Source organism: Gopherus flavomarginatus, chromosome 25 (assembly GCF_025201925.1).
Source record: "Gopherus flavomarginatus isolate rGopFla2 chromosome 25, rGopFla2.mat.asm, whole genome shotgun sequence".
NCBI lineage: Eukaryota > Metazoa > Chordata > Testudines > Testudinidae > Gopherus > Gopherus flavomarginatus.
Window position 1 is genome coordinate 13,872,666 of NC_066641.1, and position 23,616 is coordinate 13,896,281.

The 23,616-nt window shown below is 45.2% G+C and overlaps 1 protein-coding gene across 8 annotated transcripts in view; it reads right to left on the reverse strand.

The window, feature by feature from the left end:
* ACLY (ATP citrate lyase) overlaps window positions 1–22,402 on the reverse strand; it is a 47,172-nt gene extending 24,770 nt beyond the window's left edge. For 2 of the 8 annotated variants that reach the window (XM_050934561.1, XM_050934554.1), the window contains exons 1-7: window positions 15,063–15,225; window positions 14,177–14,330; window positions 7,770–7,941; window positions 4,814–4,936; window positions 2,351–2,413; window positions 1,351–1,541; window positions 385–464 (exon numbers count right to left, since the gene is read on the reverse strand). In XM_050934561.1, coding sequence (XP_050790518.1) covers window positions 385–464; window positions 1,351–1,541; window positions 2,351–2,413; window positions 4,814–4,936; window positions 7,770–7,928 — 616 coding nt within the window. In that variant the 5' untranslated portion in view covers window positions 7,929–7,941; window positions 14,177–14,330; window positions 15,063–15,225. Of the gene's footprint in view, window positions 1–384; window positions 465–1,350; window positions 1,542–2,350; window positions 2,414–4,813; window positions 4,937–7,769; window positions 7,942–11,064; window positions 11,234–14,176; window positions 14,331–15,062; window positions 15,226–15,564; window positions 15,652–16,940; window positions 17,360–22,305 lie in introns of those variants that run through there. The other 6 variants (XM_050934557.1, XM_050934558.1, XM_050934556.1 and 3 more) reach the window with 6 other exon arrangements.
* Between the last annotated feature and the right edge of the window lie 1,214 nt (window positions 22,403–23,616).

The following is a 23,616-nucleotide window of genomic DNA, read 5'->3' on the forward strand; positions in this document are numbered from 1 at the left end:
ATTCCCTCCTGTGCAGGGCCTCAACTTTACCCAAGATTCACCCAACGAAACTTTTTATTTGCCTCAGACAATTATACTGCTAGAAATTAACACATGCAGTTTACAGTCTATTTCAGAGGTATATAATTAACTAGTCATACAAAACCTATGACATTTTTGGATCACTTTTGCTTAGATATTACTTTGACCTGTATATAATGTGGAAGGATGAACAAAATATCACTGTTAAACAAACAAAGCAACCCTGCAGTGATTAGACTCATAGACTTTAAGGTCAGAAGGGACCATTATGATCATCTAGTCTGACCTCCTGCACAATGCAGGCCACAGAATCTCACCCATCCACTTCTATAACAAACCCTCTCCCCAAAACATCAGAGTTACCTAGTGGATTTATCTCCAGGTATGTGAAATACAAGTCTTCGTAAAGGTTGAAAAGGCCAGATATGAAGCTAGCCAGGACACTGCACAAAAATTAAAATACATAAATTCATTAGAGCAGGTAGACACAACTGATATAGAAGAGCCTGTCCCAGTTCCTTTATCATCTTTGTCTGTGGAGAAGCTACTACCTATCAATTTATTTCATTCTCATGGGAAGATGTCTGGGTGATGACAGAGTTCAGGACCTGGATGACTCAACTTAAACCCCCCACTAAAAAAAAAAAAAAAAAACCACCACAAACCTGCAGAGAAAATGTTATCTCAAGACTGTCATCTGATGTTTCCATCTGGTTTAATGTCATTAGGAGTGAACAAGAGTGGATCTAAGAGCCTGATGAGGTGCATCTCAAAAGAAGGCCTTCAGCAATTATTGTGTTTCCAAATAATGAATAACGAGATTAGTTACCTGCATCTTCTTTAACTAGATGCTTAATAGTTAGTTTTCAAATCTGAAGATCAATCTGAAATAAGCTTATGGATATCAAGAGAGGCTATAAAATCTCAAGTAGCTGAACCAGGACAAGGAATCATACCTTTCCATAGTCAGCCACTGGATTCAAGTAGTTTTACAAGCCCTGCAAGACACAGCAATCAGACTCCAGGAATTGTCCTGCCCTTGCATAAAGAACGATGGGGGAAAAGGGTTGTCCTTGGGCTGAAGGCTGAATGGTAAAATATGCCTTTTGCAGCTCAACAGGAAACACAGACAACCCCAAGGAATTTAGATTGTTTGGGATGCAGTGCACATTCCTGCCCATACTCATAAGCTATAAAGAGAGGGACCTTCAGGGAGAAAAATGAGGATCAACTCCTCCACTGAAACACAAGAGCTCTGGGGAAGGAGAGTTGGCATATTGAACTCTGGGACTGGGGGCATATAGGATGTAGAATTATATCCCTGCTTACTCTTTCTCCTCCTCCAGTGCGTGCACCAAGAGATGTTTTTTCACATCGGATTCACTGAGCTTTTCGTCCACCCTCACCAAGAGCTTCTGAGCTTTGGCGTCAACATCTCCCACGTCCACACCCCCTTGATGGTGGAAGAGCACATAGTCCCCCTCGCGGGCAGCATAAATGCACACATAGAACTCTTCTTCCTGTGGCACAGATCAGAGGGATGAATATTAGCCAGTAAGTCATACCCAGCAATGGCACTGCTTAGCTAAATTTCCAGGGGTCCCCAAGTTAACTCACTGAATAATCCAACCAAGGAATAGTTGGTGTCCATCAGACATGTCCTTAATACATCGCAGGGAATTCTATACACTATTATACGGCTGTGCTTGGAGGGGCCACCTGTGGAGACTTCAGGTCCTAGCACATGATGCTCCAGTTTGATCCCAACAGCTTTCACTGGGCACATCATATCCCAGTCCCTAAAGTTTCCTTGGTCAGCTGCAATCTGCTCCCATTTTCAACAACGGAAGTACAGGCTTCAGATGCCTGTTAAGGTGCCAGCACAATCCGCAGTTGGGCAAAATGAGGGAACTTCAGTTTCAGATGTTGAAAGTAGCATACAACCAACACCACAGACTAAGTCAGGGGAAGATTATGTGGTAGCTACATCTCTCTCAATGTCACGTAAATTGTCTCACTTCAGCACTCTCTTCTTCCTGCCTGACAGCCAACAGATTGGAGGAACAATTTATTGCCTGTGCCCATGTGATGTTTGCTGCAGCAGGATTTCCTCCTAGTGGGGAGGAAAACAAACCAACCAGTGCAGCTGTAAATCACTGTCTCTGTGCAAAGATTCTAAAGCTCTCTATTTCTCAGTGACAACATGCATCAGCATCATCACCTTTAGGACATCCACTCAGGTGCCTGCTTTTGCCACCTCTAAGAGCAGTCAGTCTGGGCCAAACAAGATTATTTTGGAGCACTTTTGTGTTTTAATTGGAATACCAACCTGCTTGTGAGGGACGAAGGGCTCGATCAGGAAGTTCTTAAGGATACCTGTCGCTTTAGCGATCTGTTGATAGGAGAGAGAGACACCATTAAAGTGTCATACAGTATCCACAGCTAAGACATGGCAGAAACACACTCCAGGATGTCTTTAACGCTGCTCTGATGCAAATCGATTCCCAACAACCTCTATTGGTTGGAATGTGTATCCCTGAAACCAAGATCTCCATGCTTTAGCATGGCAGCGTGTACTATTGCGGCTGTGAAGACCACTGGGCTAGTCTGTAGCATTTCAACGCTCAAAGGAAGCTTCAGGGAGCCTTCTCAGAGCTCAGTGGCTCCCACATCTCCATGGTCTGCGTTCTCCAGAAAGCTGGCAATCTAGGACATTGTACTGACATCGCCTACAAAGTCTGCTTTCCCCTTTTCCAACGGCGACTGCTGGTCTCACTCAAACTGCAATGTATAGTAGTTTGCCACTTCACATCCCAGAAGCACAGTATTTCCAAAGGGCACCACTCAGTTCAGTACTAAATGCTACACAAGATGCATGTACTGTCCCCCCATTAACCCTTCAGTAACTAAAACACATTCCACAGTGTTATGTCCAGCGTGGGGCAGGAGGACCCAAATTTTCTCTTTAGACATTGTTAATGGCTTCTTTTTTGAAGGGTTATTGTCAGATGAATAGTCAGTTTTTGTCCTCTTTGCCTTCGGCTGACAGCTTACATCAGCTAGGGCACATGAAGGCACCAGAATGGCTTTATCCTCAGATGAATGGCAAAAATGACAGGCCATCAACACAGGCCACAATCCATTTGCCCCACCAAAGCAGCAGTTCACAGGCTGGGTTCAAATAAGGCAGAATGCAGTCAACACCCAGGAGATCAACACCCACGTGCGCCCAGAAAAGCAGGCTTGGGAGGAACCATTCCCCAAACACAGGCTGTGGAGGGAGAGAGACCTGTCCTCTAGGCTCACACTATGGGTTATAAATATTAGTGATCATGGAAAGGGATAGGAGATCTAGAAGGAACATCTGGTTACTATTTTAACTTCATACACATGGAAACCTGGTTTCAAATGCCATCTTAAGTCATCATGTAAAATGAGTTTGTTGGTTCTTTACTATTAGACAGTTGTCCAGATCCCCAAACCAGTGCACAATTTGAAGTGATCAGCCTCTGCTCACAAGATCTCCAAGACTGGGATGCAGTGGGCTGCAGGACAGGAGTAAGGGTCATCAGCAGAGCTATGTAAGGCAGCTTGCAAAACCCACGGTTAAAACCAGCCTAATCTGCCTCAATCTAACTAGTGTTATCATCCCCCACTTTCACAAGCCCTGAACATTAATTTGGAGGGCGTAGGGGGAGGAATGTATATGAAGATAGAATAATCAGGTCTCCAAAAGGTCTGTTTTATGGATAACAAAATGCCTTGTCTGATTTAATCGTTTTTTACCCTGAATGATTTTTTATGCCTTTAAAGGCTCAACACATTTAGCAAAATGGGTGAGACACAAATACTGGGTCATGAGCCCATGCCCCCATACTGAGCCCACTCAGACATGGCCATTGCATTATCCTCAGCAGTTATGTCAACACCCCTTGTTTCTCAAGGGGCAGCCCCACCCGGATGCAGCTGCCTGCCCCATTTCACAATGTCCTTCAGCAGTGGCTTTGCAGTCCCTGCAGCGCATCTCAGTGATAGAGCCAGCTGCATATCAGTCACAGGAACGACAAGGCCTTGGTTACCCCCAGAAAGCATGACTCCCATCAGCTCCTGAGATGCAGAGGCTGAGATAACAGGTGTCTTTATCATTGTCAGAGTGTTCCCAGGAGAATAAAAGTTTCAAGACAGCATCCAGTTAAAACGAGGACTGATATAAAACTCCAATGTCAGCCAACAGTGACTAATACACTGGCTGGCAACAATGAAGGGGTGATGCGAGGACTTTGCTTTTAGTCCAGTCTTGTTACAGCTACTCTGGGCACCAGTAAAATGAAAGTCACTCCCACTAGAGGCAGTGCTGGCTCTTCGAGGTACTGTTTTCTGGCTCCTAAGTGGGGACAGATATTTAGAATTATAAGAGAATTCAGTGGGAATTCACCACATTTTTCTACTGTCAGCGCTTCACAATAAGCTTAGTCACTGGATATAAATAATGGGTAGTAAGTCGACTGAACTGTGCCATCAGGAGGGTTCCAAATGGTGCTTAATTGCCAACAGTAGATACACACAGGTCGGATTCTCCTTTCTCTTGGTTTTACATCAGCATCACTTAAACGATTATTACTGCCTTACACTGGCATATGCAAGAGGGAGGACTGGCATACAGAAACTAACATACAAAGCCCACTAAAGATCAGGTTTATAGTATGAAAGGGTCAGAGCAATACAAGTGACATTTCAGCTCTTCACTGCTACATCTGCCATCAGAACCTTGGCCAATACGCTCCATACCTACCGTAGTTTCTTTTCCCAGACGTAGTTTGAGCCAAGCCTTCACCTGACCCAGGTCAAGATTAACTCCAACTAATCCAAGCTTCCCACGCCGTTTTATCAGCTGATCCGGCTTCACTACCAGACGCTAGAATATAAGACAGGAGAGGAGAGAAAAATCAGAAGCTTTGAGTTAAGCAGAAACAGTCTCTGCAGATAATTAAACTGAGTTTTAAATTAAGTAAATTCTCTGCAGCAAATGTTCTGGGGGAGAGTTCGTTTAGCCTGTTGGCTGGCACCCAATATACTATGGTTGCTAGGCAAAAAGCACCACTAGTACTTCCCTAGGTACTAGGTCAGAGATTCCACCAAGTTCGCGCAAAAAACATCAAGAGATCATAGCCACAGAACAAATGCTGGGGCAGAAATCCAGCTGCAATCCAGGTAAGTGGGGGTTTTGGCAGAGGTGGGCATTAGGAGAGGGACAGAGTCAGATGACGCCTTCCTGGAAGCATCCTGGTTGCAGTGAAAATTCACTTGGATTTTTGCTCATATTTGCAGAGCTGTGTTATGAGCCAACTGAACATAATCCCAATAATTCTCCAAAAACTTTGAGGTCAATTTCCCTTTTGTTCTGATATTTTACCCGACTAAATTCCAATTGGCCAGTAACATTCTAAATCAGATTTCCCTTCTTGTTTCATTTGGATACAGGACTCATCCTAACTCTCTGTCCTGAACTGATACAGTTTGTTGCTTTGTGCTGTTAAAAAAGCTGCCTTTTATTCACTCCAGAGGCTGCTATGTGTCAGCAGTGGGTGTAGGGAGATAATCTGTTGAGTGCTTTGAGATCCTTGAGTGAAAGTTGTGAGAGCAGCTGTGATTATAATGAGATTATCAAAAGGTGATTTGTTTAGCTGTTCTCCTTCCCTGAGAATCCACACTGAATAACATTCATTATTCCCTTGGTTTTGCAAATTGCTTTGACAAAATGCATCATTAACTAAAGCTTCCCTGGTGAGCAGAGGCATATAAAGGCAAAATTGCTACTGAAGTAGAAACCCGCAATGCCAGAGAAGCAAGCAAATGCAATCTGACTTCTCACAAACATGACTTTTCTTTACCATCCCCACAAGCTCTGCACATGGAGATTTGCCAATGCCAAGGATAAGGCTGGAATTAGAAGGGTATCACATTTCAGTTGACCCACAGCAGCTCTCTATTGGACTGCTGCAGAAGGCTCCGCCTAAAGGAAGTACACATCTCAAGCTTACAGAGGTCACTTACTGCTGAGCAGAGAGAGTTCTCTACAGTGCTTTTCCCCTCCTATACTGCCCATCCCCATCCACCCAATACAGACTATAGCTTTAGTGATCTATGTTATAGAGCAGTGGTTCTCAACCAGGTGTACATGTACCCCAGGGGTATGCAGAGGTCTTCCAGGGAGGTACATCAACTCATCTAGATATTTGCCTAGTTTTTCAACAGGCTACATAAAAAGCACTAGCAAAAAAAGTCAGTACAAGCTAAAATTTCATACAATGACTTATGTATACTGTTCAATATAGTATACACTGAAATGTAAATCCAATATTTATGTTGAAACTGATTTATTTTATAATTATATGGTAAAAATGAGAGTAGACAATTTTTCAAGTAATGTGTGGTGACATTTTTGTATTTTAGGTCTGATTTTGTAAGCAAGTAGTTTTTAAGTGAGGTGTAACTTAGGGGGTACACAAGACAAAAATCAAACTCATGAAAGCGGTACATTAATCTGGAAAGGTTGAGTGTCACTGGTATACAGCAACAACAAAGCACTGCAGTATGTAATATGGTGATAGCAGTGTCCCTTTGCTGGATGGGCACAAAGCCCACGGACATTTCAAGTGTTCAGTAAACAACCCCAACAAAAGGATGTGTGCTGTCCACAGTTCATTTAGGAGTTCTGAAAAATCTCTCAGCAATACTGCTGATATTTCCTAGCAGCAGACTCTAGCAGCTAAGTGGTGAGCATTTAATTAGTTACTTTGCAGGTGCTATCAATCAGCAAGTAAATGGACAGTGTGGAACATCCATGTTCTGCTAACCAATGGCTAAAGTAATTAATAGCTGGAAAGGAACCAGGTTAGCCAAACAGAGAAAGGAACGCTGAAGAGATGCTCACTGCTGTATGGAGAAGACGCATGGCTAGGAAGCAGGACAAATATGAAAGAGCAACAACAAATTGATCTTACATTTTTGCTCAGATACAAGAAATTCAACACATCTACTTAGTGAAACACAAAACTAGTCAGAGTGAAGGCCAGTCACTCCAATGCTATGATCACCCTCAACCCACTCTATAATGCCTGGGTAAGGAAAGGAGTGTCAGAAGAGTGCACGTTATTGGGAATGAAGACTGAAATATCTAGAGCATAGTAGCTACATGACTACCTCACACTCAAGTTTTTTTTGCTAGCGTGGGCCACTCTTGATTATTTGTCTGCTGACATTTCTTCATTTAATTGAAGTCGCTCAAGCCCTCAAATCAGCAACACAGTCAGGTTCCTTTGACACCAATACAGCATTACTGAAGCCAGATTTATCAATTCTCAGTGCTCCACTGCCATGTTGGGAGACTTTCCTCTACGTTTCCTGGCATAGATCCTAACAGCTACCAATACTTCACAATAGCACAGCGTTCTACAATGCAGCCTGCCACTGCCATCAGCTTTAGAGAACCTGCATGCAATGCTCCAACGTACAGCCATGTTGGCAGTAGCCATACTAGAGTGTGAGAGCAGAGGACCAGAAGACCAGATGCATGAGTTCTAGTCCCAGCTATCAGACTTACTGTGTGATTTTGAAGGCAGGTCATCTAACCTCCCACTCTGTAATTACTCACCTCACAGGAAGTATGTTGTACAGCCTAATGATTGTAAAATGCTTAGAGACCCTCCAATGAATGGCACTGCTGAAGGGCAAGTCATTGTGCTTACCTCAGTCAGGAGCCAGGGATGATCCTGGGTCAGCCGATCCCAGTCGGTGTCTGATGTCACTCTGGCATACTTGAAGCGGTTCTGAATGGCTGAGGATGTGCAGATATATTTGTACAGGAACTCCTTCCCCGTCTGCTCAGATATGGCTTTGGCTGACATGGCTATCTAGTAACTGAATAAAATTAAAAAAGAGAGAGACAAGGTGAGTGATGTAATAACTTTTTACTTCCTCTAGACCTGAGGAAGAGTGCTGTGAAACACGAAAGGTTGTCCCTTCCACCAACCACAGTTAGTCCAATAAAAGATATTACCACACCCACCTTGTGTCTCATATCCTAGGACCAACACAGCTACAAATATAGACAGAGACACTGACTCAGATTTGCACAGACATTTCATCCATCAGGTTCAATGAGAACACAAGGCTAGCCTAAGTAGAGACATTTATTAATCCAAGTGCCTATCCAGAGCTCCAGGCTCCATCTTGTCATTATGAAAAACCTACAAAATTCCACTGATCAAGTAAATAGTCCCCATTGATCAAAAACCTCATCCCATTCAACGACTCCTTACACCCTATCCATTTTCCACCCCCAGGGGGAGAGACAGGAGCCTTGCAGCAAGACTGGAGAGCCACCCAACTCTGCATTGAAGAAGCCTTCACAGCAGATGACCTGTCAGGTCCGTGCCTCCCTGCCATCCCCACCCCTATAGGCAGTGCAACCTGCCCACAACTACATACACCCCGGGCACTGGCTCTCTGTCATCACAGGGCCTCCCTGTAACATACTTGCCATTCCCCCCCTCCTCCCCAAGTTGTTTTCGAGGGGCAGTAGGGTAGTATTATAGAAACCCCTCCCCCAGCCCACTCCTTTTTTCCAAAGTATGTTACTTTTCCAGCATGTCCTCCTGACAAGACCCCTATTAAAAAGTTAATCAAATGCTTATATGCTTATATCTGAACAGAAAAACCCATCCATTGTGGTTTTTTCCCCCCCCAAGAACCCTTGTTTACAATACCACCTCACTTTATTTTTCCAGAACAAGTGGCCTGAGGGCAGCCTCACAACATGTAGACTAAGTGCTTATCAGCATCTAGTTTCTATGGGGGAGGAAATTCTATGTGCAGAATTCTGGAAGGGGACTAAGTGAGGAGCTGGAAGTTCTTAAATACTCATAGACTCATAGACTCATAGGTCAGAAGGGACCAATCTGATCATCTAGTCTGACCTCCTGCACAAGGCAGGCCACAGAACCCCACCCATCCAATTTTATACAACCCCTATCCCAGGACCGAGTTATTGAAATCCTCAAAAATGGTTTGAAGACCTCAATCTGCAGAGACACCACCAGCAAGCGACCCGTGCCCCACGCTGCAGGGGAAGGCGAAAAACCTCCAGGGCACCTGCCAATCCGCCCTGGAGGAAAATTCCTTCCCGACCCCTTCCCCTTTCCCCTTCCAAAGGATGGGCTCTATGATCAGCTCGGAATTCGCTCCTTTAAAGACACCAGCACACAGGGCTCTATAGTCTTGGAGTTGCAGCTTGATTTTGGATGCAACATCAAAATACCAAAAAGTGTTAGTTATAAATTGCACAGAAATGTTTATTGCTGCTATATGAGAATTTTTATAGCGAGCATTTACATTCTATTGAACCCATTTCCACATGACAGGCACCAGATCAAACATTTGTGACCTGCAGAGGTTAACAAATGGCTCCATTTTTTCTAAGTGTTAGATCACTGAAACTGGCATAGCCAAGAATTCATGGATTTCTGGGCATGACAGCAGTGCTCTTCAAGTTACTTGCCTTAGCAGGTCTTCCCTTTGCAAAGCTAGGGCAGCAAGTGGAGGGGTTCACACAAGCAAAGCGCTTTCATTCCAGTTTCTTTTGTAAGAAGAAAGGGGACATAAGTGATTCTCTCCCAATTATCATGAACCAAGAACTACTCTGAACAAAAAAATCAGTAGTGAGGAGTGGAAGAACATAAGAAAAAAAACAAAAACCCCAAAACAAACCTTCAGCCACCTTGTAGCAGTCTGGCCATGGAAGTATACAAATATGACTTGGCAAAGACAGCTGGCAATCCCATCACAGGACAGGGGCCAGATAGCACGTACAAATCCATGAAAGGAAGCAGTCTAAACAGACAACAGAATCTATTCAGTGCCTCTAGTTCTTGTAATAGCTCATGGTTAACAAGAACCTGTGCCAAGGTGGGCAGTTTCATCTTTGATTTAGCGAGGACCATGACTGGGAATAATTAGTGATTGTTATAAACAATGGTCTTCCCCTCCTTGTGGGCAGAGTTTTAATTTAAAGGAAGGAATACTCTCAGTGGAGAAAAGGATGGGAGTCATGCAGCATTCTCCATACAAATCTGGGATCTAACGTGCTAATCCAGGAGACCCAGGTAGGCATTCCAAGCGCTCATGGAGGTGGATAGCTGAACTGCTGCGCTGACTGAATGCAAGAGTGCAGCCCAAAGTTCAAGACCAGACTGCTTTCTGAATAGGCTATAGCACAATGCTGACTGACTGATCAAGTAGATTAAAGTTAGCTCTATTTGCTTATTCTGAGACTTTCCTAAACAAAGTTATCATTTCCCAGGGTGGAGTTATAGCCGTCCCTCTGGATATGTATGTCTGGCAGGTACTAGATTGCATGTTCAGCCTGGGTGTCTACATGCAGTCATCCTGAAATAGCTGTAGCAGCAAGCTAGAGTGTCAATCAGATGTCCGTCATTATGACTGACTTAGCAACAGCCTGTAGAGGGAAAGGAAGTGCAGCTGCAATCAGGTGACAGCAGGATATAAAACAAACTAACAACCAAACCCATCATAACATCATCTCAATGCTACTAAGAGCAGATGGGGGCTGGTAACAGGTAAGTGGATATGCTGCATGCCAATGGATTAGCTTCAAACTAACATTTTATGACTTGGAAGGCCTGCTCCATAGCTCATCTCTGGATCTGGCTACAAACAGTTGTGCAGATAACCACTTGGTGTTGCTGGAGCTACTCAGCCATACTGCTGTGAGGGCTACAGCACCAGGCTCCTTTAGTACAGTGGTTTTCAATCTTTTTTCATTTGCGAACCCTTAAAATATCTCAACTGGAGGTGTGGACCCATTTGGAAATCTTGGTCTGCAGACCACAAGTTGAAAACCACTGTTTTAGAGGAACAAGAAGCTTGATGAACGGTAGTGAACTAGCAAAGGCATAATATAAGACAGTGTTGAGGAGAAGTTATATCTAGAATATCGGCAGGTATGTATGGCTAGAAGACGACCTTCATCCTCTTTGCTCACTATAGAGTCCAGTCGGCTGAATCTAGAAGTTTTCTGCCCTTCTTAGCCCTGCAGATGCCACAGAGCTTTGGGAGAGCAAGCTGCATTTTACTGTGCACCAATGTGAGCTGCAGAGTTGTTTTGATTGCTGAATCTTGATTAGCAGGGAAGCTAAAAGAGGCAGAAAGAACAGTTGCACCATTGGGAACCAGCTGGAGTTTTCAGCACCAACAGTTAGAAGGATCGTCTGATGATTTGCAAACTGAGGTAATTTGAGCTGCAATTAGCAAAAAGGAGATGGAATGTCATCTTTACACAGTCACTTCCCTGACTATGAAAAGTCACTGTGACAGATTGTTTTGGACAGGTATATCCAGAAAAGCAAGTGAATTCCTTCCCAACATGATTTACTGCCTGGTCAACCCACTGTCAACCTTTCATTTTAGACAGCAAAGACCAGGCATAATTGTGTGTTGGGTCAGTAGCTGGCACAGGTCAATGCAAGCCTTCCCTGCCCACCCAGACACAGCTCTGCCAATCACCTTCAGAGCAGCCAGCATGCTATTCTTGGCAAACTGTACAGCATCACTCACAGAGCTTTCCATTATCTTTTTGCTTTTAAGTGATGCTCTCTCCGGGAGCTTGGAGAGCTCCTGAGCCACGTGCTCTCTTTTATTTTGTCTGATAGAAAGCTATAATACACTTGGCTCCCACACCCCATGAAAATCCATCACTTGCCTGTTTTACAGCACGCCAAAGGGCAGCCTCAGAGAAAACCAGTGTCGCATTTCACTGCATTAAGATACTGAGTATGGCAAATCCATTTCTTACGTATTTTTAAAGAGCTAATTACAGAGCTTACATTTTGGGTTCTTTCAGGATGAAATACTAAAAGTTCTCCTATAACAGTACAGGTCTGAAAAGCACTGCAGTACATAAATTAAATAATGAAAACCCCTATACACACGTAAAATATTATACAGTGACTAAGAGTACTCCAAGGTTCCATTCCCACCTCTGGGAGGGCAGTATTATCTAGTGGTTAGAACAGGAAACTGGGAATCAGGATTCCGGGCTCCCATTCTGGCATTAATTCTCTGTGTGACCTTGGGACTCTTCATGACTTCCTGTGTCTGTATTGTCATCCCCCCCCCAAATCTGTAAAATGGGGGAATACTAACCTACTGGGCAGTTGTTAAACCTGGGGTATGCAAAGTGCTTTTAGAGCCTCTGATAGAAAGACAAGAGTGCTGTTATTGTGGGTTATCATACTGAAAGCCCACTATGAGCTCATCACAGGCTTTACAAAATCTGTATTCCCTATTACTTCAGCTGTTCACAATGGTTGTTCCTCACCTGACCCCATCATCCTGAGTTTGTGACATCACAGCTGCTGTGGCAAGAGTGGTGATGCCAAAGGATTATGACACTGGAAGCAGTTAAAATGTTAAAAGCAACAAAGATCCTGCTTTCATTCAAGTCTCGCATAGTAATAAAATTGATGGGGGGAGAAGCGGTAGGACTATCATAGTTAAGCTCTTCAGCTGCACTGACCCTGCTATTCCCATGATCATGGGGATAGAGAGAAAACTGAAAATATGCTACTATCTGCAGAACTGTTCTGCACAACTCAGCAGAAAAATTTCCACAAGGCATCAGCAGATGCCTGCTCTATGCACTGAGTGCAGGTCTGCCGTCTGTCACTAAGACAATCAGAGCAGGCCCGGCTAATTGTTTGTATCTGTTCTTTAGCAAACATTAGAGCCATAGCACAAAGTGAAGTGCATGTAACATTCACTGCAAAAAGACCTTGTTGTTTTCCAATAATTAAGTAGGTCAGGTCCCAAACTTCACAGGCTCATTTTAAGCACTGAGGGTCTCACAACTATACCTGCTGCCAGTGGGAGCGGTGGGCACTCAGCTCCTCTGGGGAAAAACAAATTATATACACACATACACACACAAGCCCCAGGGTCACCCCCACCTCCTGTCCATTGAGCCATTTACTTGTTGACACCCCATTGTTTTTGCTTTCCCGGTCAAATCAGATTGCAGTCTTCTTGCAGCATTGTAGGCTTGCAGGATTGCAGCCTACATGTACATAGGCAGACCCCTACACCTGCTGCTATATGGTCAGGACATTGGCAGCATTCCTCAACTTAAGGGAGGCGTGGGATAAAGTTGGTGAACCTGTTTGATTGCTAATCCACAGCACTCTTTGACTGGCTAAAGAGCCATTCTAGAGACTCTATGCAGTCATGGCACACAGGCTTACTGCTAGGATCCATTTATTTCATTATCAGAAATCATCCCATCCTCATTGAAAGGAGAATGGTGGAAGCACAGTTGAATGGGAGACAAGACAACAGAGCAAAGGACAATTAGTTGGCATTTCAGAGTGTTTGGTCCAGACAACTTCAGAATATGCCAAAGACGTTTACTTGAAATGGCTGCATGATACTTAGCTCCTTTGTATGCACAAACAGAGAGCCCTGCTGAATGAAAGCCATGCACCCTGCCTTTTCTGATGGGTGAATCACTGTAGTAAGAATTACATTAAACATAATTTACTTTTTATGAGATACTGATGTCTCATGGAACCAGCCTTCACACGTGCCTTGAATAGATCTCGCTGTGTTTACAGAGGCTTTGCAAAAGAACAGTCTATCTGCAACAAAGATTATTTTGAGGGCATGCTTTGAAAGTAGTAGCATTATCTACAAGGATGTAAAACCCAACAGCTTTTCAAGGAGCACCATAAAAGTTATATACCAGCATCAGAAGGGCAAAAAAAGATGAAATGATTATTAAACTAGAGAGGTATGAGGAGTTTTCATGCTTTCTGAAGGACGCATTCTTTCTAGTGAACTCCGAGTGATTTAATGCTCTGTTCCTTTATCTATGCTGGTCACATAGTATCAAGTTGGGCTGAAGAAAGTGACAGGAAGGGCCAGAGCGCATCTCTGGGGAGATTCAAGCTACTCCCTGATGGATGAAGAGATCACAAGTAACATTACAAATCAGCCAAAGAAAAACAGCCCCTATTCCCAACCTCTACACCGTGTCTCAGAATAGTCTCCATATTCCAGAACACATCCTCATTCCTCAACTCACTGAGGGAGTGGAGCGGTGTTGTAGATTGTTTGGATCGGATTCTGGCCCAAGATCCTAGCTGTTTTCACATCCTGCAGTAGATGCACTTTTGTGGGAGATCATCTGAATGATTCCACACCAGGTGTTGAACAATCTTTCAGCATGGAATGTTCCACTACAAAACAGAAGATTTTTAATTCACTATATTTTAGGCCATAAGGGCACAATACTATGGTTAAAATTGAAACCAAAGAACTGGACTAAGTGGTCCAGAAAGGACCAAGCCCCTACTACGAAAAGGACAAAATTATTAGAATCAGCTGACCCAAACAGAAAGTCCTTAAACCCAGCCCTCGATGCAGCTATGGAGATATTTGGATAGGGAGTCTCCTCCTTGGACAGAGGGTCCTGAACAAAGGGGACTCTGCCCAGCCCAATCTAGCTAGAAACCACTACACAGGGAACAAGGAAAATCCAGTTGACTGCACAGGCCTACATTTTTAGGAGGGCGAGTGTCAACAAGATGAATAACTAGAGGGTTCCACACTTTGTTGCTTCCACAGACCAAGCTCACTGCACATACCAGGAGCCTCTTATTCCCCACAAGCTCCCTGTGAGCTATCTTGCCATCCCTCTCTATGTCAGGGATTCGCTGTAATCTCTCACCCCTCATGCCAGGGGCTCAGGGTGTCTCCCTTCCCTCGCCCCATTGGGGCGGTATCTCTGTGTGCTCCCCATTCCTCTCTCTGCCACATGCTGAGGCTCCACGAGTTTCCCTCCCCGATACAACATTTCTGCCTTCCTCCTCCTCCCATGCCAGGGATGCTGTGTGCCCCCCATGCCGACCACTTCCCCCACCTGAGGGGCTCTGGGTGCCTCTCCCACGTGAGGGATTCTGGATGCACACCTATTCTCCCCCCTTCAATTAAAGAGATTCAAGCTGCTGGCTCTGCTGACCAGATGCCAGGGGGTCCATGTGTCCCCCATGTCTCTCCCTTTTCAGTCTTCAGTCTTCTGATTTTCACCAAAATCAACAGTCTTCTTCTGCCCATCAGTGCCTAGAACACTCCCTGAAATGGTGGAATTGATCAGCTGCCATGTGTTACATCCAGACAAAACAAAAATGCCATTGAGCTGAGTGCAAGGCCCCACAAACTCAGCCCATATATAATCTAACATTTACTTTCTACCAAAAAGCCTAGTAGCTTTAAAAGAGGACTGGATATTTAAATGGAAAATGAGAACCTACAATTATGTTTGGAAGGCCATATACTTCCAACCAATCTAGAAGAGGATATCAACCCTCCTACTTCATGATTTGAAGTAACCATTAGCTAACAGATTTAGGAAGAAACATCCATTCTGGACAGGTTATTCCATAATTGTCTATTACAGGGTTTTGCACCTACCTCTGAAACTGCTTGTACTTGCTACCTCCACAGATGTGGTGTTGGGATAGACAATCCCTGGCCATTCCTAATTCCTATCTCTTCTCGCTGTACGGATAAATTATACATATGGGAGTGGACACACATTACTAGGCAAGAGGGTAAGCTACCCCCACTACTTTGCTGGACCAATTGCTAAACACAATTTAACATGATTCTTCCAAAAGGCTTTCAATTAAATTGTGAGGGTCTATCTACTCTGGGGTTGGTTCCCTGCACAAAGATGTCAGTTACTGTGTTAAGAAAACCATGAGTTTTCAAAACGTGTTACCAGTTCATAAACAGGTACCATCTTTACAGACATCCCAATGCTCATCAGGAACTCCAGAGAGGGTAAAGGAAACTGACAGACTAAGTCACGTTCTCTGGGGCTCAGAAATATTTACCTCCCCTCTTCCAAAAAAGATGTCACCTGTCAAAGCTGCTGGAAGGATTTGTTCTTAGGAAAGTCATTCAAGCACATTAAACAAGGGAGAAGAAAATAAAATATTCATACTGACGATGACAAGCTAGATAGGTCTGAGTGACTGAACGCTGACTCTGCTGTAACTTGACAGATGCATATAACCTGATCTGGTGAGGGCCAGCTGAATGCAAAATATCACCTAGTGTGGTGGCACACAATAGGGGAAGTCAGAACGAGCATTTTAGGCAAAGGAATCAGGGCAAAACCCCCTCCTTGACTTCTGAAAAAAGTTCCCTGGGATCTGCAGTGTTCACTAAGAGCAAGTGAGACACTGGATTTTAAGGAGTGCTCCAAAAGAAACGACACACCTTAAACAGCATGGAACTTAGGTTTATCTAACTGGGAAAGAAAAGAGGACCCAGTAGTTTAGGGATTTCAGAGCAGGGTCACTACGCCATTCCCTCTAGTAAAAATTGTCCAATTTGTTTAGGAAGGAGACTGTTGGGAATATTTAAACTAAAATTTGTGACTATGTGGCATCAGGCGCCATTTCTGGGAAAATTGTGAAACTGGTGTTGGTAACAAGAGGAGCTTATGATAACCCCTTTCAGGACCAGTTACCAAGATGACATTTGAGTGGAGTGTCCCATCTAAGGCTCAGTTCAGATCTATGGAGCAGCAATTTTTGAAGCAAAGAGGGGAAAAAAAAAATCAAGTAGTGTTCTTAGGAGAACAATTTCCCTTCTCACCTTCAGGGCAAAGCCTTTCCTAGGAGCAAGGGGCACCTAAGCATGGTATCTGTTAGATCCTGGGCAGAGTTCCTGTTTACCTAGCACTACCAGCAGAGAGGAAATTTTAAACTCCCTCTCTAATGCAACAGATGGCAGATTGTTTGTTTTATAATTGAATCAGCAGAAAGCAATGATCTTACCCTTCCAAGCTGAGCTCATGTCAGCAATGCCAGGCCTTCCTCATCATTCATTCAGCTGGTCCCTTGCTTTTCAGAAGTGAGAAGTCAAATCTCCAACTGCCAGAGAGTTGCTTTGCCAGATCAGCTGGGGCCACGTTTATGAATCTTGTTTGTAAAACCAGTAATAGATATTTAGCATCAACTAACAAAATCTGAACTCTGGATGGATGCAGCCAAAAATCTTAGCTATTGTGGCCAAATCTGCTCCTCTTTTTCATGACAGAAAATGTCTGAACTACCCTGGTTTCCCAAGATGACATGGAGCTCACTGCTTGGGTGTCAAATATCCAGTCACACTTGACAGAGCGAAGTGTTTATTCATCCTAGTAGCTCACCAGAGCTTCCTTCAAGGTGACATGCCAGTGCTGCTTCAAAACACACTAGAAATACAAGACACTGAGGTCAGAGCTTTCCATTGAAGCTTCAGCACACAGTAGCTGTGGATATGGACATAGATGCATGATAATTTCAGGCTTAATCTCAGTTGCTTCAGTCTTTCCAGGCTCTTTTGAAGGTGAGTAAGAGATCAGCTTGCTATTTATCTTCCTTCCTCAATTTTGAGTGCCTGGTCCTTGTAACATGAACACCTGTATTCTCACTAGGAGGAGGGGAAGAGAAGCTATGGGAACAAGAGAGATTAAAGACACTGTGCTGAGTTCCGCTCATATTGGACCCTTTTCCAATCACAGGTCCAGTTTCCACTCAAGTGCATGGTATTCTGCTCTCAGTTACATGGATGCAAACCAGGGGCTACTTATGTCTTGTCCACACTTGGTTCAGAACCATGCTAGCTAACTGCAGTCACACCTGAACACTGCTGATGCTAGAAGACAAGAGATTCTCATCAAGAGTTAGTTTCTTTTTGAGAATTACGCTACCATGCTATAGACCAGCCCCCTTTCCAGGTCATTCATTAACACCAAGACCAGCACACAATAATCCCGGCCCACAGTGGCAAGGCCAACCACACCAGCTCCCTTCTGGTAGCAACATACCTAGCTCTGATCGGAGCATAGGCAGGGCCTTATCAAAGGGAGTGGAAGGAGGACAGTTCAGAAAGTGAAGATGGAGAGTTTACACTCCTAGTGTGTGCTTTTCCCTCTCCAATTCTCGAGATGTCATTGTGGTCTCTGGAAAGAGCTAAGAGGCTGACATTGTTTAAGAAAGGATCAAGGGAGACAGCACACAGTTAACACAAACACCCATTTAATCCTTGGATGTCAGCAAATCGGATTATTTCTGTATGAAATCCTAAATCCCAGCACCATTCAGCTACAACAGGATCAAAACCCAAGAGGTCCTTATTGGCCAGGCAGTGGGCATGCTCTGCTCAGCCACGTAGGAGACTAGAGTTTGAATCCCTGGCTCTTGAGGCACTAGGTCCCCCAAGTACATCTTGTTCCCCACAGGAACAGAGACACACCATCAGTACGGAGAACTGAACGTTGACTAACGGAAGAGACGGGAGGGATCTAATGCCCTGAGCAGAAGACGGGAGTTCTAAACCCAGCTCTAACATCTTTTCCCTCTATACCTCTGGGTAAGTCCCTGAACACCTTTCTCCATCTGGAAAATGCCCTGCCTCCAGGGACGGGTTCTTGGCCAGCACTCTGAACTTTTAGTATCCAAATTCTATCCTCACTATTTGTGTAGAACTCCCCAGTAGCGTCACTGGGAGTCCCTGCTTGGAAGGAGGCGGAAACATGTCCCTGCAGCAAGGGTTTATTTTGAGTAAGAATAAAGAAATACTATGGTCACAAGGACCCAGTCATACCATCGGGGGGGTGGTGGTGGTGTGGCGGCGGCGGCAAAGAGCGCTTTGCACGTTGTGGGCTATAAGTAATACATTTAAAGGATGCGGCTGATAGGATATTAGGAAGTGAAACAGAAGAGGCAGGTAGGATTTCAGCCTTTAAATTCTTGGACTCAGCTAAAAAATGCAGTTCTGTGCAGAGAAATGTGAAGTTTAAAGCAAAAGAATTTTAAAAAAGCAGCAAAAGAGGAAGAGGTGTCTGAAACAAGCAGGCAAGAGAGCTTGGGACATGGTTGTTTAGAAAACCTGTGAAGCCTTTGGTTCTATTCACAGTAGGAATGAGAGGTCAGACAGGCTTCTCAGTCATTTCACCAAGAACACAGCAGCCAATAAGAGGGGATAAGACCCCCAAAGGGTCTCTGGATCCAGACTTGAGGAACTACCACAGCACAAGCACTAGAACAGATCGTGCCTAGACTGTTTGCACAGACAACAAAGAAATCAAATCTTTGTGATCCAACAAAGAAAAGAAGAGCCCTTAATCCGGGCTTCTTATAGTCAGGGTTTGTGCTAAGCTCATTTGAAATAAGGTGGTATGTTTATTATGGCTTTTTAGCCAAGATCTCAGAACCCTCCAGAGAAGTGAAGTGTCCTGCCCAAAGTCACAGAGCTGAAATCAGAACTCAGGAGTTCCTGATTCCCAGCCCTGTGTTCAGACCACACTACTCCCCATCTTTACCCGTTATCATTGGTGTTATAGAATCCCTGGGTATACTAGCAACACACAGAAATCTTCCTTCCAGGGCCTTTTATAGTTCATCTGTAATATGCAGCAGACGAGAAGAGCTATTGGGACCAGTGTAAAGAATAAATACCTCCAGTATAACATCACCACCTCCTGCTTCCTCCCCCTCAAAAATGAGAGATTACAGGAAAGGAGGACAGTACCAAGTGTCAGAGGGGTGGCTGTGTTAGTCTGTATCCATAAAAACAATAAGGATTCCAGTGGCACTTCAACGACTAACATATTTATTCGGGCATAAGCTTTTGTAGGTAAAAAACCCAATTCTTCACGCATCTGAAGTGGGGTTTTTACCCACAAAAGCTTATGCCCAAATAAATCTGTTAGTCTTTAAAGTGCCACCAGACTCCTTGTTTTTTAGGAAGGGAGGATGAGACCTGCAACTTGTTGGGCTCAAATATCTCACCTAGCAATGACTACAATGCCTAGAGGTCAATAAATCTGACACCAAGATATTTAAACCACTATTACAAGTTTGTTGATTTATTCTCATCAAGATCTGAATCATAATACCAGAGACTCCACAAATAACATGATTTTAAATTAATTAGGGATGCTGTTATTTTACCCAAACTGCTCATCACCCAGGAGTACGATTCTTATCCAGCCAACTGCCCTACGTCATGCCAAATCTGCAAGACTGAACATGAAAGAATGAGTGCTAAGAAGTAACTGATAGATAAGACAGAAAACCAGAACACCTGAACATTGAAGTTCTACATAGCATCTCAAAGCCTGGATAATCAGGCAAGAACTAAACTCTCTTTAAATTCTTCCGCATTTCTAGGAGGAGAAGGTGGATCTAAGCTCAAAGACTCATTTTGCAGAAATAGCAGTCTTGGGCACAGCTCTTAGCTTTCTGAAGACATCAGTGCAACTACAACAATGTCTTGTAGGGGCTGTTATTGAAAACTAATAGACTCATAGGTCAGAAGGGACCAATATGATCATCTAGTCTGACCTCCTGCACAAGGCAGGCCACAGAACCCCACACATCCAATTTTATAACAACCCTAACCCAGGACTGAGTTATTGATATCCTCAAAATTGGTTTGAAGACCTCAAGCTGCAGAGAATCCACCAGCAAGTGACCCGTGCCCCACGCTACAGGGGAAGGCGAAAAACCTCCAGGGCCCCTGCCAATCTGCCCTGGAGGAAAATTCCTTCCCGACCCCAAATATGGCGATCAGCTAAACCCTGAGCATGTGGGCAAGACTCACTAGCCAGCACCCAAGAAGGAATTCTCTGCAGTAACTCAGTTCCCATCCTATCCAACATCTCCCTGCAGACCATTGAGCAGACCTATCTGGTGATAATCCAAGATCAATTGCCCAAATTAACGATCCTATCATAACATCCCCTCCATATACTTATCAAGCTTTGTCTTAAAGCCAGAAAAGTCTTTTGCCCCCACTACTTCCCTCGGAAGGCTGTTCCAGAACTTCACTCCCCTAATGGTTAGAAACCTTCGTCTAATTTCAAGTCTAAACTTCCTAATATCCAGTTTATACCCATTCGTCCTCGTGCCTACATTAGTACTAAACTTAAATAATTCCTCTCCCTCCCTAACGTTAACCCCCCTGATATATTTATATAGAGCAAGCATATCCCCCCGCAGCCTTCTTTTGGCCAGGCTAAACAAGCCAAGCTCTTTAGGTGTTTTCCCTTTAGAATGGATTACTGCTCCACATGACTAATGGCCGAATATTTATATAGTCAATTACTGTCAGAGTCAGTACAAAATAAAACTTGTTAAATGGGAAAATGTTGAGAGGTATTTAAAAGGTCTGTTATATGAGACAACAGGCAAGGCAGTGGCAGCAGGTAATGATAAGCAGACAGAGATGCGAACATGCCAGGGAAAGAAGGAAAAATTAATCTAGGTTATCTAGTAGTTTGCTGACAATTTGTCAGGCTGGGTCTATGGCTCCTGGACTTTCATAATTCTTGTCACACCTGTAACCTTAAAAAAAAGTAAAGTCATATCAAAGGAGAATTATTTGCTTAGTTAATTCCTCATTCCTGACTTTGTCTCCATAAGGAAGTGCAGCTTCTTCCAGGCATACTGCAGTGTCTATACAGACGAAAACTTGCTGTAGCAAGGTTTTTAAATGGTGCCGGCCCTAGCAAGGGAGCTCCGTGCCCCGTTCTCAGATCCTGCACCTTGTGCTGCCATTTACACTGGTGCAGCGTGAGTGTGAACCGCTACCAGACCAGCAGGCCGGCGTTTCCCACGGACTTTGCACTGGTGTAAATAACCACACAAGCTCCAGAGCAGTGGAGCATTAGCTCTGTGTCAGTCCAGGTCAGCAGCACTGAGCCTCACATACTAGAGGGGAGCCAGACACGCAGCAGCAGCAGGGCGTACAATGAGGTGTGTGTCATTGCCCCAGACACGCCGCCCAGTGCCAGCCAGCCCTGCTTCCTACCACCTCCGGCTCGCACGCTGGCTAGTCAGGCTCCAGCAGCGATCTGCCTGCCTCCCCAGCCAGCCTCTTCCCGACCTGCTGCTGCTCCCAGCCAGGGTCCCCACTTTCGGGGCTTTTTCTTATATCGGCTATTACCCCCCCCCCCTTCCTGATTTTTCACATTTGCTGTCTGGCCACCCGTGCAAGCAGCCCCGGCTCGGCCAGAAGCAGAGCCAGGCAGCGCCCTCCCCTTCTCCGACAGAGGGGGCGCCCAGCCGGCCCCCCATTGCACCGCGCTTTGCAAAGGGCCCTGCACGGGAGGGACGCATCCGCCGCCGGACGGGCTGCGAGCCGCGGACTTACCCGGGTGCACACGCGGCTCCACTCCTGGCCAGCGCCCGCCTCGCTCGGGCTCTTTTTGTCCAGCGCCCGCCCCACGGCTCATCTGGCTAGATGCGCTCCCCGCGCGGGGATTGGGCCGCGCGCGCCCCACGTGCTCCTGGCGCGAGCCGAGGCCACCTCCCCGGGGTGGGTCGCAGGGGCTGCTGGGAGTTGTAGTTCTTCCCCGCCCCTGGGCTGGGCAGAGCGGGCGTTCCCGGGCGCTGCCACTGCAGCCAGCCATGGCTTGAAGGGCCACTCCCTCGGCTGGTTCATTACTCACGCTTGGCCGGGAGCCGGGGCAGGGCGTTTAATTGCGTGGTCGAAATGTCAGTGACCCGCCCACGGATGCTCTGCGGCCACGGCTGAGCACTGTGCACCCACCGGCCACTCGCGAACAGGAGCTCAGCCCGCAGCAAAGGGGGTGCGTTCTCCCGGCTCCTGCTGGAGATAGGCAGGCTAGGAAGTGCTCCGCAGCGCCACCGCATTGCCGAGGGGGGCGGCTGTCTGTGTTGCAATCTCCTGCATCCACCTGTTGCTCTGCTGAGAGCTGCCTGCCCGTGCCTGCGGCTACCAGCCCATTATGTAAATAATTGCTTGGGCATCCTTTTGGTTATGCTGCAACCATCCACTGATAACAGATGAAATGTCCTTTCCTTTGGGGCTGACAATAATCCACTGCCCTTCTTATGGCCTTTCATCTGAGGCTTTTCAAGTACGTTATAAACATGAATTAACCCTCTTACCCTGCCGCGGGGTATAGATAGTAATCTAGGTGGTCACACTGTGGCCATGGGTGCCTGAGATAGGTTTGGATCACTTCCTGCACCCCTCACCTAGGACAACTTCTTGGCCAACCAGGCGCCCCACCCTCAACATGCTTCTCCCATGCAGCCTATCAGAGCTAATCTGCCACCCAATAAAGTGTGATGATTTGTAGGAGTAGAAGGAAAATGCTAATTGAAGCAACACTTTGGGACTGAACCCCATCACCTGGGCCTTGTGGTTTAACTGTGGTCAGCTGCCTTCTCATAACAACAACAACATAATGATTGCTAATATTTTGTACTTACAGGTGCTTTTGATACAGTGTGGGTCAGTGCATCATTTACACATGGAAAACCTAGCAGAGGAGTAGAGAGGCTAAGAAGTGAGCCCCACCATGCATCAGTCAGGAACAGTACCCAGCAATCTTGACTCCCCATCCTGTGCTCAGTTAACAGATGTCTCATTTTTAGATCACAAACTCCCAATAGCAGCCACCAGGCCTTTTCTGCTTGCCAGAAATAACCACTG